At 40.8% G+C, this 15574-nt stretch overlaps 1 protein-coding gene across 2 annotated transcripts; it reads left to right on the plus strand.

Moving 5' to 3' along the window:
- Positions 1-1758: 1758 nt before the first annotated feature.
- ERRFI1 (ERBB receptor feedback inhibitor 1) lies at positions 1759-12461 on the plus strand. Of its 2 annotated transcripts, XM_011938237.1 has the most exons (4): positions 1759-1833; positions 8523-8720; positions 8831-8907; positions 9788-12461. In XM_011938237.1, the coding sequence occupies exons 2-4, from the start codon at positions 8596-8598 to the stop codon at positions 10972-10974; spliced, it is 1389 nt and encodes a 462-aa protein (XP_011793627.1). In that variant the 5' UTR covers positions 1759-1833; positions 8523-8595; the 3' UTR covers positions 10975-12461. The 2 variants fall into 2 exon arrangements, with proteins under 2 accessions (XP_011793627.1, XP_011793628.1); XM_011938238.1 differs by lacking the exons at positions 1759-1833; positions 8831-8907.
- Positions 12462-15574: the final 3113 nt, after the last annotated feature.

A 15574-nucleotide genomic window follows, 5' to 3' on the forward strand; every position in this document is an offset into this window, starting at 1 on the left:
TGCTGCTTCTCAAAAGTTGAGCTAGATAATACTTCCTTTCTGCTGAAACTAATGGTAGCTTTTCAAAGCAATTTGCCTAAATTACAGGCACAATCTAACATGCTTGAAACTGACCTGATTGTCTGCATACCATCAGATTGCTTTAGAAAGGAGCAGAGGAGGGGAAAGGAGGTGCCAATGGTAATTCCAGGAATTTGAATGGCATAGGCTCCCTCTACCAGAGAAACAACTCTGCTCTTAATCTCAATAAATTTGAATTGGTACCTCATCATCTGGATACATTTGGATGCATTTAGCATCCTTGGCCGGTGTCTGGGTTTATAAAAGCTAATGAAGAACTCCCTTCGTAAGCGCAGTCCAGTTGTGGTATTCTGGCATTGTTCACACAGCATAAACTCGTGCTTTGTAAAGGTAGATGAGGCGAATGAGTTTGAGGGTCCTAAATGTAAGTTACTAGCTTAACAATTAGTTTTAAGGTAGGGAAAAGTTAGGGATTCAGATTTCAGAAGGTGGCAGGGAGGATTGTGAGAACTGAAGTCTTTGTTGATACTGTAGTCCAATTCCTCACACCATAAAATTGGGCAGTGTTACAAAAAAACCACTCTTCCAGGTCTCAGTGAGTGTGTTTTTAAAATGTGGGGCTTTTGTCTGGGCTCAGTGGCTCACGCCTGTCATCTCAGCACTTTGGGAGGCCAAGGCGGGCAGATGGCTTGAGCCCAGGAGTATGAGACCAACCTGGGCAACATGGTGAAACCCTGTCACTACCAAAAAAAAAAACCACAAAAATTAGCTGGGTATGGTGGCTCATGTCTGTAGTCCCAGCTACTCAGGAGGCTGAAGTGGGAGGATTGCCTGAGCCTGGGAGGCAGAGGTTGCAGTAAGCCAAGGTCACATGACTGCACTACAGCCTGGTGACAGAGTGAGACCCTGTCTTTAAAAGACACAAACAAAAAAATGTGGGTGCGTGGCTACAGAAATGGAGCCCTTTTCAACTTGGAAACAATAGGAAGGTAAGGATTGTAGGACATTGTCTGAAAACTCTTATTCAGTACCCCAGATGTGAAATGGACTAATTACAGATTGTTTTTTAAACAACTATTTGCTCAGTAGAATTGTCTTCTGACTCTTATCAGGGCTGCCTCTTTTTCAGCCTTTAGATTTCCATTGTAAAAGTCACCTACTCAGAGAGGCCTTCCCAAACCACCTGTGTAAATATATGCTCCTCTGCCTCCTTATCCTATTGCTGTACCCTGCTTGTTTCCTTGGAAGGTACCTCCATCTAAAATTGTTTGCTTGCTTGTCTGTTCTCTTCCTCCCTCATTAGATGGAAGGCTTCTTCAGGCAGCAACCATCTCTCTTTTTCACCTCACACGGTATCTAATCCAGAATAAGCACTTGATAAATATTTGTGAAAAGAATTAATCCTTGCCCTCTAAGAATTTTTGAGCTGAATGAGCACTATGAGTTGAGTTTCTGTTCCTGCCTCTGCTATTGACCAGCACTTAAGTCTTGAGCATTTAAGTTAACAGCCTTTTGCTTCAGTTTCTCCATTTATAAACAGGAATGTTACAAGGAGAAATGAGATTGTTGCCTAAAATGAAGATACTATAGAGCAGAGAGGTAGTGAACATGTGGGGAAAATGCTGGAATACAGGACAGAAGAGCCATGATAGCCTTTTTGCTTATAGCAAGATATTTAACCTCACTTTGTTTCCTCATCTGCAAAATGGAGATTATAATCCCTGCCTCTTCTTACAGGGATGTTGTGGGGATCAAGTGAGATAATGTGTAAGAAGGTGCTTTGTAACTTGTAGAGTGCTTTACAAATGTAAGGTATTCTATTATTAAATTCCGGATTTTACAATACAGTGTGATTATAATGCCATCATTGGGATCCATGCTGTGAAAGTGTATTAAAAGGAGGCCCGTTGGGTATATGTAGTAACCCCTTATTACAAGTAAAAACAGACTTGTGTTATATGAAATAACCGTGTTGTAAAGAGTTCTATTATGGTGGGGCATTGGGGCATCAGTGTATCATTAAAGATTGAGGGCTTCAAAATAATTGTTTGAAGTGGTAATAGAATGTCAAACTGATGCTTTAACCCACCCATTTTAGAGGATACATAGGCCAGATCTACAATTAATAACTTTTAATAGGAGAATTTGAGGGAGTTGAAGTAAAACAGGAACTTTCATAGGCTACAGGTTACCCAAGAAAAACTATTTATTACCAGTAAATCCAAAAAAAGGGATCTGTGCTACCCTTAAAAGTTGAGCATTATACTCAGTTGGATCCTATTTCGCCAGTTTAAAAAGCTGTAGGGACTGGAAGAGGCAGTGTGGTGTGTTGGTGAAGGGCCTGGACACTGAAGCCGGACTGTCTGGTTGAAGTCCTGGCCCCATTGCTCACCAGGTTTGACCTTGAGCAAGTTCTTTAACTCTGTGCCTCAAGTAAGTGAGAGTAAGAATAGTAGCCCACCTTACAGCATTGTAGAGGATTAAATAAGTTAATACACACAAAGCACTTAGAACCATGCTTGCCTGGCAGTTGTATGTCCAGTGAATGTTGTTATTAATGGTTTTATATTAATTGTAACAATCTAGAGTTACCATTGGATAACTTAAATGCTTGTTAAATAAATTTGAAGTTTTAAAGACTTGCGTCCCATCATTAGACCATTGTGCTCGTTGTCTTTAGATTAGAATTTGCTTTTATAATAAAAAATAATCTATTGTATATATGTCAAAAAGAAATAATTTTTCTCCCCTCTGTGTGTATATATAGTTACTGATTGTGCTACTCTGTAGGAAAGATACAAAGGATAAAAGAATATATTCCTGCTCTTCTACTTTTCTGCTGTCACACTAAAATTGTGTAGGACGCTTAAGTGGGTCGAAAGACTGGATTATGGTAGTTGAGGGAATGGGCTTTTTGTTAATTTACCTTTTTTTAAAATAGTTAGAAAGCATTCTGAATTACTGAATAAATTATGTCATTTATTTTTTATTTGACAGTTTGAAGATAAATTATTTTCTCTGTTGCCTCTATTTCACCACCTACAAATGGTCCATTATGTTCTGGACATGTTTAAGAGCCTCTAAGGAATGGAGCTGCAAACACAGACACAAATGTTCATCTTTGCCACACTGAACTACATTTTAATATTTACTGAAGCCACCGAGCTTTTCTTGAATTCATGCAGGAGTATTTTGATTACATTAAAATATGACCTTGTTTTGAAAGTCATCTATGTTTTTAATTTAAAGGCTATTTATGCCTACCATGGTAGAGAGTACAACTAAGGAAGTTTTCTTAACTTGCCTCCCTCTTTCTTTTCCTACCCCTAAATCATAGGCTATTAAAATGAAATCTGGGGCAGGCGCGGTATCTCACGCCTGTAATCCCAGCACTTTGGGAGGCCAAGGCAGGCAGATCACCTGAGATCAGGAGTTTGAGACCAGCCTGACCAACATGGAGAAACCCCGTCTCTACTAAAAATACAAAAATTAGCCTGGTGTGTTGGCGCATGCCTGTAATCCCAGCTACTTGGGAGGCTGAAGCAGGAGAATCACTTGAACCCGGGAGGCAGAGATTGTGGCGTGCACCACTATACTCCAGCCTAGGTGACAAGAGCGAGACTCTGTCTAAAAAAAAAAAAAAAAAAAAAAAAAATGGTGGGTTTTTTATTTTTTAATTTCCTCACAGGTGATTATTTTAGACATTTTTTAAAATAAACATGCAGAGATTGGTATATTTGGGGAGGATCTAAAATCATGGAGTTTGTCATATTCCTAAATCAGTTCCTTTTAATAAATTTTGCCTCTAAATGTAGTTACCTTATTATCTTCCCTGGTTATGGAAGTACTTAATGTAGGTGATTCTTAAATGGAACTGAAAAGACCATTTATCACCCTGAATAAACAGAAATCAGGTTCTAGAACCAGATTGAAAGGAGGAAATTACATCACACTCTTAAATAAGGAAGCACTGGGCAGAACTGGATGAGTTGTATGACAAAAATGTGCCCCTCCTCCTCCCGTGGATGGCTTCTGAGATTTATTAATGAGATCTGGTGGCCAGGTAAGCAGATCTAGGTTACTGCCTTAAGGTAGCCTGCACTTCTTTCTTTTTCTTTCTTTTTTATTTTTCTTTAAGCAGTTTCAAAGAGACTATCCTCAAGCTAAAGGCATGTGATTTCACCTTAATGAAGAAGGTGCAGTGTGCTTTTGGTGTAACTTTTTTAGCAAAATGAAAGTGACCTTAAATTTAGCAGTAAAAACACAGTCTAGAAGGAACAGTGTTTTAAGAGAAGGCAAAACACTGTTTTCAGAAAGTACCCCTCCAGTTGCTTCAAGTAAATATACTGTAACAGAAACCAGTTTAGAAAGCTACATTGTTAACCACTGAAGCTTATAATTTTTACTCAGTCTACAAACTGTCTACTTTGAATTCTGGAAATGAATTTCATAAAAATTCCTTTCTGTTACATATCCTAAGCTTGTTACATTATTACTGGGCAGTCGCCTCACTCCAGCACGCATTAAGTTTATCCTTTATAAGTCTGCTTCTCTCCTGAGCTCTTCACTGACACACAGTGTATGTGAATCTTTCATGTCATTACTTTCTAAAAATGAGATGGGTATTTTCTCAGTATCCATTTAATAAATAATAGGCATGAATGATGCCAAGATTTACCGGGGGAAATCATAAATCGGACATCAGTTCTGTCCTGGATGATTTGAAGAGTGGAATGGGAATTGGGGCCCAGCACAGAATAACCCAAGAACAGAGCACCCCTGCTCTGGTGTTTCATGAAGGGAGAGGCTTCATGGAGAAGGTAGGGTAGAGTTGACCTTAAAGGATAAATTGAATTCTGACAGATTTGGGGAAAATAGAAATGAGCTTGAAAATATAAATTAGGTTTATATTGTAGAGGCCTTAAATGCCAGGCTGAGGAGGTTTTATTTAGGAGCCTTTGAAGGTTTTTTGAGCAGCAGCAAATCTTAGTTTGAGCTGTTGTTAAGGAATATTGACCTGGTACTGGTGTATAGAATAGGTTGCATATTTCCAGACCCCAGGAAGAATGATGCCTGTGAATGGAAGGGTAAGATTTGAGAAGTTGTGTAAAAGTAGTCTGTGGAACTTGGCAACTGAATGTACATGGCCTCAGGTTAAAAATGGTGCCTTGAGAAGTGTGATCCTTAGACCCTGAACTGGTTTGAGTGGGGAATGGAGTATGAAGTGAAAGGAGGAGTTTGGTTTGTAGAGTCTGAGATGCCAGAGGGCCATTCAAGTGGAAAGATAATCACCAGACAATAGGAAATGCAAAGCTGAAGCCTGAGCCAGGCTGGAGTCATTGATTCAGGAGCTGTCTATGAGTTGAAGCTATACAAGTGGATTAATAAAAGGATAACCTCAAGAAGCAAATGATTTTAGGGCTTCTTTTTTTGTGGAATTTTAAAAAGAATCAAGTTATGTTAACAGGAAAAGGTGGTTCATGTCTGAAATTTGGTATTTAACTGCATTTTAGACCCACTAAAAAAGCTAAAAATAGCTGATGAAGTTTGGAGAAGTTATGCCTAAGGTTATTCGGGTCCTCGTCTAAACCATGCTGCCTGGATTCACATTCGCTTTCCTATTTTTGGATTCCATGACATAATCCCATCTTGTACTTTTTAGATATTGATTTTCCCACATAGGTACATTTTTGCAATTGTTTTCCTCTAATGAGTTGTAAGACAGATAAAATGTGAAAAATTGCAGCATTAAACGTCACTTGGGAAGAGTTTGTTTCTTTTTAGCTTGAGGTTGGTAAAATGGATTTATTTACTCCCCCCTCCCCCCCTTCCATTTGCACTGAATACTAGAAGGTTTTGAGAGAGAGAGAGTTTCAGGTGGTTTCATACTCTCGGTTTATAATCTGAGGAACTTTTTTTTTTAAAAGCTTGCTTCCAAACCTGTAGCACATTGCCCTTTTTGAGTCTACAGTTTGAAGTTATTTTCCAAAAGAAGAGAACATGGCAGTTATATTGCCCCCCTCGTCTCCCATGCTAGCAAGTAGGAAGTTCGGACAGTTTCATAACATGGCCCATTCACAATTCCCCATTGAAATTTAGAGGCAGGTCACCTTCTATGAATACACAAAGACACTATTGTGGTCAGAAGTGAGCTGGCTTAGTGAACACAATTCTTTTTATACTAAAAAAATTTTTTTCTTAAGAAAGCTAACAAGTAGGTGATGGAAACAATGAATAAAAAATAACTTTTTCTAGAACGTATAAATAATTTTAAGCGACCATTGAAATGTAAGTTTAGAATTCCAAGGCAATTTCTGCAGAGGCGATAGTTACACAATCATTCTGTTGAAAGCTAAGATGTAGATGGCATTAGGAGGCTGACACACAGTAATTACTAGTAGTACTTGTTGGCCTGCAGACAGGTGGGGGTTGGGCCTCCAGAATCCCCTGCAGCATTTTCCTGTAATCGGGATAAGCGATCTTCAAACGTGTGCTTTCAAACTACTTAAATACCATATTCTTCTTCCTATCTTGCCTTTCGTTTTTATATTACCACAGATACTTTCCTCATAGTCTTGCCAGTGCTTGTAGAATGCTTAGAAAAAGCTTGATAAACCACTGGGCTAAGTACACAGAGGGAGAGGTTGGAATATTTTAAAATTGGTTTTTAAATTTTTTATAGCTTGATGGTAGATAACACATTTGCTTCATTTAAGTAATCTGAAAAACCGATCCTCAAAAGACCTCTCAATAATTTAGAATTCTTAAATGACAGAATGTTTTCTTTATCATATATTTGAGAGACTGATTTAAAGAAAAATAATGCTTGACTATCTGAAATCATATTTTAACCCTATCATAAAATCTCTGCCAGATAGAACAGCTGACTGGAAGGGTAAAACACAGAGAGCCAGTCATTGGATCTCCTTCTCTACTTTATTACTGAGATCTTCAACCTGTAGAGCATTACTCTCACTGTGTTCCTTTCTAATGGGAAAATAATAATAGACACTTGCAGAGTACTTTTTAAAGGTTTTTAGCTTTAAAAAACCCCTGTGCCTTACACAATGTGTATATTGAGTTGATACTGATTATGATCATTAGATGGTATTATACAATCATTCATTCAACAAACATTCACTTACTGAGCACCTACTAATGTTCCAGGTACTGATTGTTAAAAGGTGATTGAGACACAGCCTCTGTCCTGAGCTTACAGTCTAGTAGGAGGTGACAGATTTGTAAATAATAGATTTGAAGTTGCTGAGCAAAAAAAAAAAAACACCTATGTACCTCTCCCCCACAGCAAATGTGTCACGGTCATCTTCAGTCCTTTGCACAGTGCCCAGCACTCAGCTGTGCAGATGCTGTTTGCACTAATCCCTTACTAATATTTAGTGAGAGAATGAGATCGTGTTAAAGAGTGTATATGTACATGCCCCAAAAGGGGTCAGTGTTATACAGATAATTGACAAATAATATCCTAGTGCCTAAGGAAAAAAACCTAAACTTACCATAAGTAAACTTGGCTATCTGAAGACAGCAGAGATTGATGCTGACTAACACTTACATAATGAATAATAAAAAGGAAAATGAAAAGGGGGCCGTAGGGACTCCAGACCTGTAACATCTGACAAGGGGGATTGGGGGTTAAAGCTGAGGAACTACTAATTTAAGAAAAATGTACTTAGCCTTTGTTATCCATGCCTTGCAGCTGAGCAAGATATGAGTTACTGGGTATTTCACAAAGGAGAATGTAAAGAATGTACCTTTAAGTTTGTCTTTAAAAGGGAGGGAGGAAGCTGTCCCAGGCTTTTACTGAAGCTCGTAATCTTGCAGAACTTGATTTTTACAGGATAATGGAAATTAGTATCTTCATATATTACTGTTTGTTCCTTGAATAAGTAGTAACTGGAGAATTTGTCTTCCCATGGCCAAGCCTGAAATACAAAATCCAAATAAATGCTAGACCCTGGGGTAGTCAGGTGCCAATACTGTAGAAACTCTTGCTTAGTTTCAGCATTGGGTTTTAGTGAATATTCGTTCTGTGGCATAAAATACAATTACTTTTTTAGCTTGGGAAAAATAAGCGGGATCCCATGGTGCTTCATGCCCAGTGCAGCCGTAACTTAGAAGGCTGGTTTAATAGGTCAAGGGAGGGTCTGTGTGCATTGCCAAGTGAGTGTGATTTGTTGTGCAACTATCAGGCTATGCAGTAGGAGGTCTGCTTTTGCTGGCAATAGATTATTTCTCATTTCACTAAAACATTTCATGTCTTTTGGATTAGCATTTACACAAAAAATCATTTTTAGCATTTACATGTAAGTATCCTCATGAGACATAAGAATTAGTTCAGTAAGAATTAAGTGAAAGTCCACAACTAATTTTTTCTATTCAGCATCCCCCCCCAAATTCTGTCATAATACGCTTTGCTGTAATTTATCCTAATGGAGGTATTTCTGAATTGTTTTCTTTATTCTCTCATCTCTTCTGCCCCCTAGGGAATGAAAGCTACTGGTTGATTTTAAAATGCCTGGGCCTCACAGGTTTGGAGATGTCCCAGAATAAGGCACAATGTCAATAGCAGGAGTTGCTGCTCAGGAGATCAGAGTCCCATTAAAAACTGGATTTCTACATAATGGCCGAGCCATGGGGAATATGAGGAAGACCTGCTGGAGCAGTCGCAGTGAGTTTAAAAAGTAAGTAGAGGATATAATGCTGCTGTAATCTGGATAAATAAGTGACGCTTAAATGAGAGAGGCTTTGATCGCTCTTTGTTTATGACCAAGGTATCTTCCTCTCCTTTCAGCAACTTTTTAAATATTGACCCGATAACCATGGCCTACAGTCTGAACTCTTCTGCTCAGGAGCGCCTAATACCACTTGGTATGTATTCTGAAAATCTGATCACAGTAAGCATTTGAGAAGATCAGTCTGGATTCGGGTTAGCTTGTCCGCCAGCATTATTTTTTAAATGAGGAAACCTGAACTATTTCCAACAATAGCCTGACCCCTAGTGGCAACAGATTCAGAAGATAACTGTGTTTTTCTCAAGCTATTGTACTCCACTGCCTTCATTCTGAGTGACTGAGTCCTAAGTAGGACTGTTCGTGGACGTGTGATCTAAAATCAAGAATTAGTTCTCATTCCAGCTCTGATGCATACTTTACCTCATGAAACCTTAGGCAAGATCTCCCACCTTTCTTACAATATCGAATGCATGTTTGACAGTAGATGAAAATAGTATAAATGTTCCTCAAAACTTAGAAAATAGTATTTTTAATGTGAATATTTTGTTCCTTGTATCTTTGTCAAGAGCTGTGTGTGAACTGAACACATTGCAAGCAAGTCCATTCACTCACGATATTATGATGTGCTAGCAATAAGGACTTTGTCTTATCTCAGTGGTACCCTGCATGCCTAGTATGGTCGCATGTCTTAAATGGCAAGGCTGGTACAGTATGGTATTCACGTAAATTATATGCTGTTCCTCTTCCGCGAATTTTGCACACGTCACAAAACTTGCCTGTGATGTGTGGGTGTGCACTGTGCACATGTCCAAGAGAGATAGAGGAGATAGTTTGTTCTTTGAACCACACCATATGCGTTAACAATCTTCTGCTCTCTAATTACACCTGTGGTTGTTGCATGGGTGTTCAGGGTGACAACAGCCACTCAGGAAGCATAGGTAGCTGGGGTACTCTCTCCCTCACACAGGTGGAGAGAGGATTGTTGATCTTTTATAAATATCTCTTGTTCATTCCAGGGCACACTTCCAAATCTGCTCCGATGAATGGCCACTGCTTTGCAGAAAATGGTCCATCTCAAAAGTCCAGCTTGCCTCCTCTTCTTATTCCCCCAAGTGAAAACTTGGGACCACATGAAGAGGATCAAGTTGTATGTGGTCTTAAGAAACTCACAGTGAACGGGGTTTGTGCTTCCACTCCTCCACTGACACCCATAAAAAACTCCCCTTCCCTTTTCCCCTGTGCCCCTCTTTGTGAAAGGGGTTCTAGGCCTCTTCCACCGTTGCCAATCTCTGAAGCCCTCTCTCTGGATGACACAGACTGTGAGGTGGAATTCCTAACTAGCTCAGATACAGACTTCCTTTTAGAAGACTCTACACTTTCTGATTTCAAATATGATGTTCCTGGCAGGCGAAGCTTCCGTGGGTGTGGACAAATCAACTATGCATATTTTGATACCCCAGCTGTTTCTGCAGCAGATCTCAGCTATGTGTCTGACCAAAATGGAGGTGTCCCAGATCCAAATCCTCCTCCACCTCAGACCCACCGAAGATTAAGAAGATCTCATTCGGGACCAGCTGGCTCCTTTAACAAGCCAGCCATAAGGATATCCAACTGTTGTATGCACAGAGCTTCTCCTAACTCCGATGAAGACAAACCCGAGATTCCCCCCCGAGTTCCCATACCTCCTAGGCCGGTAAAGCCAGATTATAGAAGATGGTCAGCAGAAGTTACTTCCAGCACCTATAGTGATGAAGACAGGCCTCCCAAAGTACCGCCAAGAGAACCTTTGTCACCGAGTAACTCACGCACACCGAGTCCCAAAAGCCTTCCGTCTTACCTCAATGGGGTCATGCCCCCAACACAGAGCTTTGCCCCTGATCCCAAGTATGTCAGCAGCAAAGCACTGCAAAGACAGAACAGTGAAGGATCTGCCAATAAGGTTCCTTGCATTCTGCCCATTATTGAAAATGGGAAGAAGGTTAGTTCAACCCATTATTACCTACTACCTGAACGACCACCTTACCTGGACAAATATGAAAAATTTTTTAGGGAAGCAGAAGAAACAACTGCAAGCGCCCAAATCCAGCCATTACCTGCTGACTGCGGCGTATCTTCAGCCGCAGAAAAGCCAGACTCAAAAACAAAAGTGGATCTGGGTGGCCACGTGAAGCGTAAACATTTATCCTATGTGGTTTCTCCTTAGACCTCGGGGTCGTGGTTCAGCAGAGGTTATGTAGGAGCAAATGGTTCTCAATTTTCCAGTTTGATTGAAGTGCACAGAAAAATCCCTTAGATTGCAAAATAAAATAGTTGAACTCTCTGTCTTCACGTGGAAGGTTTAGAGCAGTTGTGAGATGCTGTTATGCTGAGAACCCCTGATTTTGTTAGTGTTGGAAAAAAGTCTTTCAAGTCTATAATTTAAAGATGTGATGGTGGGGAGGGGAGGATGGGGAAGCTTTTTATATATGCATACATTACATACCTATATATAAACTTGTGGTATAACCATAGACCATAGCTGCAGGTTAACCAATTAGTTACTATCTTAGAGTAATATATATTCAGAATAATAAACTCAAGCTGGAGAAATGAGTCCTGATAGACTGAAAATTGAGCAAATGGAAGAAGATACAGTATTGTTTAGATCAGAATCATTAAAAAATATTTTTGTTTAGTGAGTTTGAAGATTTCTGGCTTTTAGGCCTTTTCTATTTTGTTTCATTTATTTTTGCAGGCAGTCTTTTCCATGGAGGGCAGAGTATCCATTCTTTACCATGGGTATACCTACTTAGGTTAAAAATCATCCCAAGGCCTCATACTTCCAGGTTTCATGTTGTGTCTTGTTGAGGGAGGGAGAGCAGCTTACTTGGCAACCATATTGTCACCTGTACATGTAACACATCTTGAAAAATAAAACGATAATAGAACTAGTGACTAATTCTCCCTTACAGCTCCTGCTTGGTCCCACCCACTGAAGTAGCTCATCGCAGTGCGGGCCGTATTAGAGGCAGTGGGGTACGTTAGACTCAAATGGGATAGTATACTAGGTGCCAGTGTTAGGATGTCAGTTTTACAAAATAATGAAGCGATTAGCTATGTGATTGAGAGTTAGTGTTTGGGGATGTGTGTTGTGGTTTTGCTTTTGTTTTTTTAGACTGTATTAATAAACAAATACAACACAAGCTGGTCTTGTGTTGCTGGTTCCTATTCAGTATTTCCTGGGGATTGTTTGCTTTTTAAGTAAAACACTTCTGACCCATAGCGCAGTATGTGTGAATTCTAGAGGTCACATCAGCATCTTTCTGCTTTGAAAACTCTCACAGCTGGCTGCTTTCACTTAGATGCAGTGAGACACATAGTTTGTGTTCCGATTTTCACATCCTTCCATGTATTTATCTTGAAGAGATAAGCACAGAGGAGAAGGTGCTCACTAACAGAGGTACATTACTGCAATGTTCTCTTAACAGTTAAACAAGCTGTTTACAGTTCAAACTGCTGAATATTATTTGAGCTATTTAAAGCTTATTATATTTTAGTATGAACTAAATGAAGGTTAAAACATGCTTAAGAAAAATGCACTGATTTCTGCATTATGTGTACAGTATTGGACAAAGGATTTTATTCATTTTGTTGCATTATTTTGAATATTGTCTTTTCATTTTAATAAAGTTATAATACTTATTTATGATACCACTAGTAATGTTTCTTGCCTATACTCTATTTATAAAGTGTATGAAGCAATTTGACAGCATTATTATTTTTAAGCACAAGCAAAGATTCTTTGAAGTTTAATGTATTCTTGAAATTCTTATTCTTTAGAATGAAATATAATTTGTGCAATATTTTTCACATATTATGAAAGTATACAGTGGAAATGAGCTGTTTGTTTTTACCTTTAACAACTGAAAGAGAACTGGATTCTGGGGTTACTATCAAAAATAATTACATTGGGGGATGGGAGTCCACATCAAGGACAATGTGACAGAAGAAACCAGTTCTGATGTGTAGACTTGGTTTGACTCATTCTGATTTTTAGGACGAGGTCCCAGTCGCTCTGGGCCCTTTGGCAGGCTTTGCTTCTTGCTTGCTTCAGGCCACCCAGAGAATCTGCGCCTGCCTTGGCCGGTCACAGAGATGGCAAGTCCACAGTGGACAAAGGGGCTCCTGGCAGCCTTTGGATGGAGGCAGGGGCTTGGGAGGGGGCTTAGTCCCATGTCACCTAGCCCTGTGCCTGTTTCTCTTCACTGTCCTCTGCAGGCTCCTTTATCCCCTGGGAGAGGGTGGGAGCCCTCCACGACCTTCATCGGGCACCTGCACTGTCTTGCTACTCTCCAGAGTGAAGAGTGAGGGCTCAAATTACCTGGGTTGAAGTTCCAGTTTCATCTCTTTCTAATTCTGTGTGAGGCAGATTATTTTAAATCCTTGTACCTCAGTTTTCGCATTGGTAAAATGGGCAGAGAGGTGGGAATTATTTTGTGACAACTGCATATAAACCATAGTATCTGGTACATAGTGAGGCCCCATATGTGAGAACTGTTTTTGCCATCTAAAAGGCTGGGTGTCATTTACAGATGAAGAAGCAGGCTTGGGACATTCAGTCAACAGACATTTGTTAAATCCCAGCCCCATGCTGGATCCTGCAAAAACAAATCCCCTTACCTTATGGAATTTAAAGCAGATCATGTTAATTATGATTACATCTTATACTAAGTGCTAAATAAAAAGGTAATGAACAATGGGAGCAATGAGGACAGATAACAGGACCTGTGGGGTGTTAAGCTCTGAAGGGTTAGAATGGAAGCTGAGGGAGGGGAGTGAACAGGGAGGTGTGTGACCAGCGCAGGAAGCCGACAGTGTGAGACACCCTGAAGCAGGAACGGCTGAGCAGCTTCCAGAAAGCGGCTGTCAGGAGGAGGAGGGGCCTGGAAAAGCATAGTGGGTGCCACTGAAAGATCCTAAGCACGAGAGAAAGGTGATGTGATTTAAGAGGACAGTGGTTATTATGTGGAGGACAGACTGGAGAGAACCAAAAGGAAACAGGAAGACTTAATGGACAGAGGCTACTGTAGTCCTGAACTGAGACAAGACTGCCTTGGGCAGTGGAAATGGAGAAAAACGATTAAAGATACCTGGAAGTAGTAGAAACAGTTAAGTTCCAGATCATGCAGGCCCATGTGCACTGCACCCTTGCCAAAGAGGGACAGCTCCCCAAGCGCAGGGACTCATCTTCCTGTGCCCTGTCCTGACGCGCTGCCTGACCCAGAGGTGCAGTAAGTCCCTGCTGATTGGATGTCTGAATGCAACACTTGCAGAACTTCATCTGCCTCTCCCCTCCCCTCCACTACCCTTTTCTTGGTTATATGGTCAAGAATATGTTTCATTAGTTCTGTTTGCTTTCCATCTTACCTTTGTATTTTTACTTGTGTTTGCAAGCATATACCTTTTCCCTGATTATTCATGGCCCTGGCCAAGCAAATGTGCCTAGCCGCCATGCCAATGCCACGCTACCACCAGAACACAGCCCCTAGCACCTTCTGCCTGCCAACTTATTCCTCAACCAGCACATAAAGCAAGTTAATTCTAAAGAGTTCTCGTGGCATAGGTCAAGCCCAGCACTTCTGACACTCTTCTCTGTTGCTAAGTAAGGTACCAATGGGAAATCAGCTGCATGTTAGCTGCCACTTTTATGCACTGTTGAGTTCTCAAAGATGGTTATGTCACAGAACAAAGTACTGGCCTAAAATCCAGGTTTCTGTCTTGACTTCTCACTTTTTTTTTTTTTTTTTTTTTTTTTGAGAGAGTCTGGCTCTTGTCACCCCAGGCTCCAGGCTAGAGTGCAGTGGCACCAATCTTGGCTCACCACAGCCTCTGCCTCCCGGGTTCAAGCGATTCTCCTGCCTCAGCCTCCGGGGTAGCTGGGATTATAGACAGGCGCCACTACACCCAGCTAATTTTGTACTTTTTTAGTAGAGACTGGGTTTCTCCATGTTGGTCAGGCTCGTCTCGAGCTCCCGACCTCAGGTGATCCTCCTGCCTCGGCCTCCCAAAGTGTTGGGATTACAGGCGTGAGCCACTACGCCTGGTTGACCTCCCACTTTCTATAGGAAGGATTCACTTCGCTTCCCTGAGCTTCAAGTTCCTTGTCAGTATATGTGGGGCCATGCCAGAGCGCACTGCAGTGCTATGCACACCTAAGAGACTGATTAGTAGGTACCACTTCATGGCAGCAAACAGAAGTCAAGGATAAGGGGGCTCCTTACAAGTCAATTCAAAATTTGGATAATAGTAAATATTGTCAGTATTTTGCTTTTTTGTTTTGAGGCGGAGTCTTCCTTGTCACCCAGGCTGGAGTGCAGTGGCACGCTCTCAGCTCACTGCAACCTCCGCCTCCAGGGTTCAAGCGATTCTCCTGCCTCAACCTCCCGAGCAGCTGGGATTACAGGCACCTGCCACCATGCCCGGCTAATTTTTCTATTTTTAGTAGAGAAGGGGTTTCACCATGTTGGCCAGGCTGGTCTCAAACACCTGACCTCAGGTGATCCACCCACCTCGGCCTCCCAAAGTGCTGGGATTATAGGCATGGGGCACTGCGCCCAGCCAATTTTGTCAGTTCTTATGCTGCAACAGTCAAGTATGTGATGCCTATCCTCCTATTTTTAATAAAGTCCAAAAACACACTAATGGAAGTTTAATACTGTTTGTTGCTTATCCATCTCTAGGTCTCAAGAGATGTCTTAACTATGCTGTGAAAAGTAAGAACTCTCTTTAAGAGGATGTTTCTTGGCTGGGCGTGGTGGCTCATG

The sequence above is a fragment of the Colobus angolensis genome, unplaced genomic scaffold (assembly GCF_000951035.1).
Source record: "Colobus angolensis palliatus isolate OR3802 unplaced genomic scaffold, Cang.pa_1.0 Scaffold170, whole genome shotgun sequence".
In the NCBI taxonomy this organism is placed as follows: Eukaryota; Metazoa; Chordata; class Mammalia; order Primates; family Cercopithecidae; genus Colobus; species Colobus angolensis.